Genomic DNA, 1,777 nt, shown 5'->3' on the forward strand with positions numbered 1-1,777 from the left:
ATCAGATTCAATGTCAGTTTCAGGTATGACATCTTCATCGCCTAATTGAAAAACTTCAGGTTGGTCTTCATCACTTTCAGGGGCCAATATGCGATGTGATTGACCATATTCATCTTGCGACAGATCTGGATCGTCACTTTCGTTATCACTGGGTATGCTGTGAATACCCCGATTACTACCGTAAAATATTTTTGGATCCATCTGCAAAAAACACTTCATTTTTAGACCCAGTTGCTGAAATGCATAGTGTACCACCAAGCATGTAAGCGCATAGCGTCTCATAAATGACTCATACTTACTTTTCGGTCTAATAGTAAGTACCAAACAAAAAATACAACAAACTTACCTTCAAATGCAAGAAAAACCAATATGCAATACACAAATATTCTTTTCAAACAAAACTGCTAGATTTTATTCCATAAACACACCATGGAAAAGTAGCTAAATGGTATGAAAGGCGACATCAAACTAGTTGTCAGTTCAATGTGCCTAAAATGGCGGTACGGTTTGCGCGATTGTAGAAATACGGCATATACGCATTTATGTATCGGTCCCAGATGTGACACGCCATGTAGTTTTTCTTTATTTTCACTTTAAGACTTAGAAAAAATTACAATTTTGGTTTGTATCACATTTGACTCGGTATGCAGTAAAGGGTTAATGAAAATAGTTGACAATAAACATCCATTCTGAAACCCATGTTTTCTAATTTTCCATCTAATGAAAAATCAGGATTTTGGGCGATAGGCAAATAAAGTCCCGACGAAAGTTTGCTAATAGTACACTTTCCTGATTTGTCGCGCCTTAATACATTTGATCAGATACAGCGCTACGACGGCCCCGATCACATCGATGGCCGAAACACTTAGCGCAATGATGGCAGTTAACTTAGCGAATCGCACAATAAACGCAAGCAGCGCTTGGATGCAACCCTGACCAAAAGCATCTGCTTGCTGAGACTTTCCGTAGCAACTTGGGGAGACCTCCAGTCCGACCGAACTCCACCACTTCGGCGACGTGGTGCCGCAACATTCCAAGTTGGTCTGAATCGAAATCACTGCTGCCGTGTCTTCAGCCGTCTGGTTGTATTTGCTGAAGGCAATGTCAAGCCTCTGCTCGAGTTGCTGGTGAAGATCGTCTTCGTTCTTGATGTGCAGCAGCGCAAACAGCCCCAGGCCCACCTGCAGGATGAAAAGCACCACGAGAATGGCTGCATAGCTTGTCAGCAGGCTCGTGTTGCTCTTCAGGGTGCCCCAACACCCCCAGAAAGATATTAGGAAAGCGACGGCCCCCACGATCATTGAGTAGATGGGTAGGAATTTCAGTGTTTCGTAGTCTTCGGGAATTCCTAGCTCGTATTGGTTCAACTGGATGGTGTAGAAAGCGCCGAGTGATAAGAGCACGATGCCGATTAGACCGAGGGCAAAGTTTACTACAAACACACAGGCCCGCACCAGACCTTCTGAGCAACACATTTTCGTTGCGGTTTGACGAAAAACTGTGTCTTTCTCGAGCTGGCGTTATCAGCGATCGTAAGCCACTCAAGCAAACAATGATACATTGGTGATAAGCCTTTGATGCTGTTTGTTTGAAGGCCACACATTTCGGGGTAATCTGACAACGATCCATTGAGAATAATTCACAATCTTTCTCGTCTCAGTCCAAACCAGAAGGAAATAAAGGATATACAGGGTTATTCACGCTATACGGCACGGAAGTTTGCGGCTAAACCGTTTGATTTTTAAAAAGTATTATTTTATGAATTGTCCGACGCCTT

At 43.1% G+C, this 1,777-nt stretch overlaps 2 protein-coding genes across 2 annotated transcripts in view; one reads left to right on the forward strand and one right to left on the reverse strand.

The window, feature by feature from the left end:
* Positions 1-695, forward strand: part of LOC109547020 (atypical kinase COQ8B, mitochondrial) — a gene marked incomplete in the record, with an annotated part of 5,921 nt that extends 5,226 nt beyond the window's left edge. The window contains 1 exon segment of the mRNA XM_048660553.1: positions 1-695.
* Positions 534-1,567, reverse strand: LOC125502447 (tetraspanin-12-like). The gene has a single exon (XM_048660556.1). The coding sequence runs from the start codon at positions 1,473-1,475 to the stop codon at positions 774-776; it is 702 nt and encodes a 233-aa protein (XP_048516513.1). The 5' UTR covers positions 1,476-1,567; the 3' UTR covers positions 534-773.
* Positions 1,568-1,777: the final 210 nt, after the last annotated feature.

This window comes from Dendroctonus ponderosae, unplaced genomic scaffold (genome assembly GCF_020466585.1).
Source record: "Dendroctonus ponderosae isolate FM_Combo_2020 unplaced genomic scaffold, Dpon_F_20191213v2 Dpon_F_20191213_1, whole genome shotgun sequence".
In the NCBI taxonomy this organism is placed as follows: domain Eukaryota; kingdom Metazoa; phylum Arthropoda; class Insecta; order Coleoptera; family Curculionidae; genus Dendroctonus; species Dendroctonus ponderosae.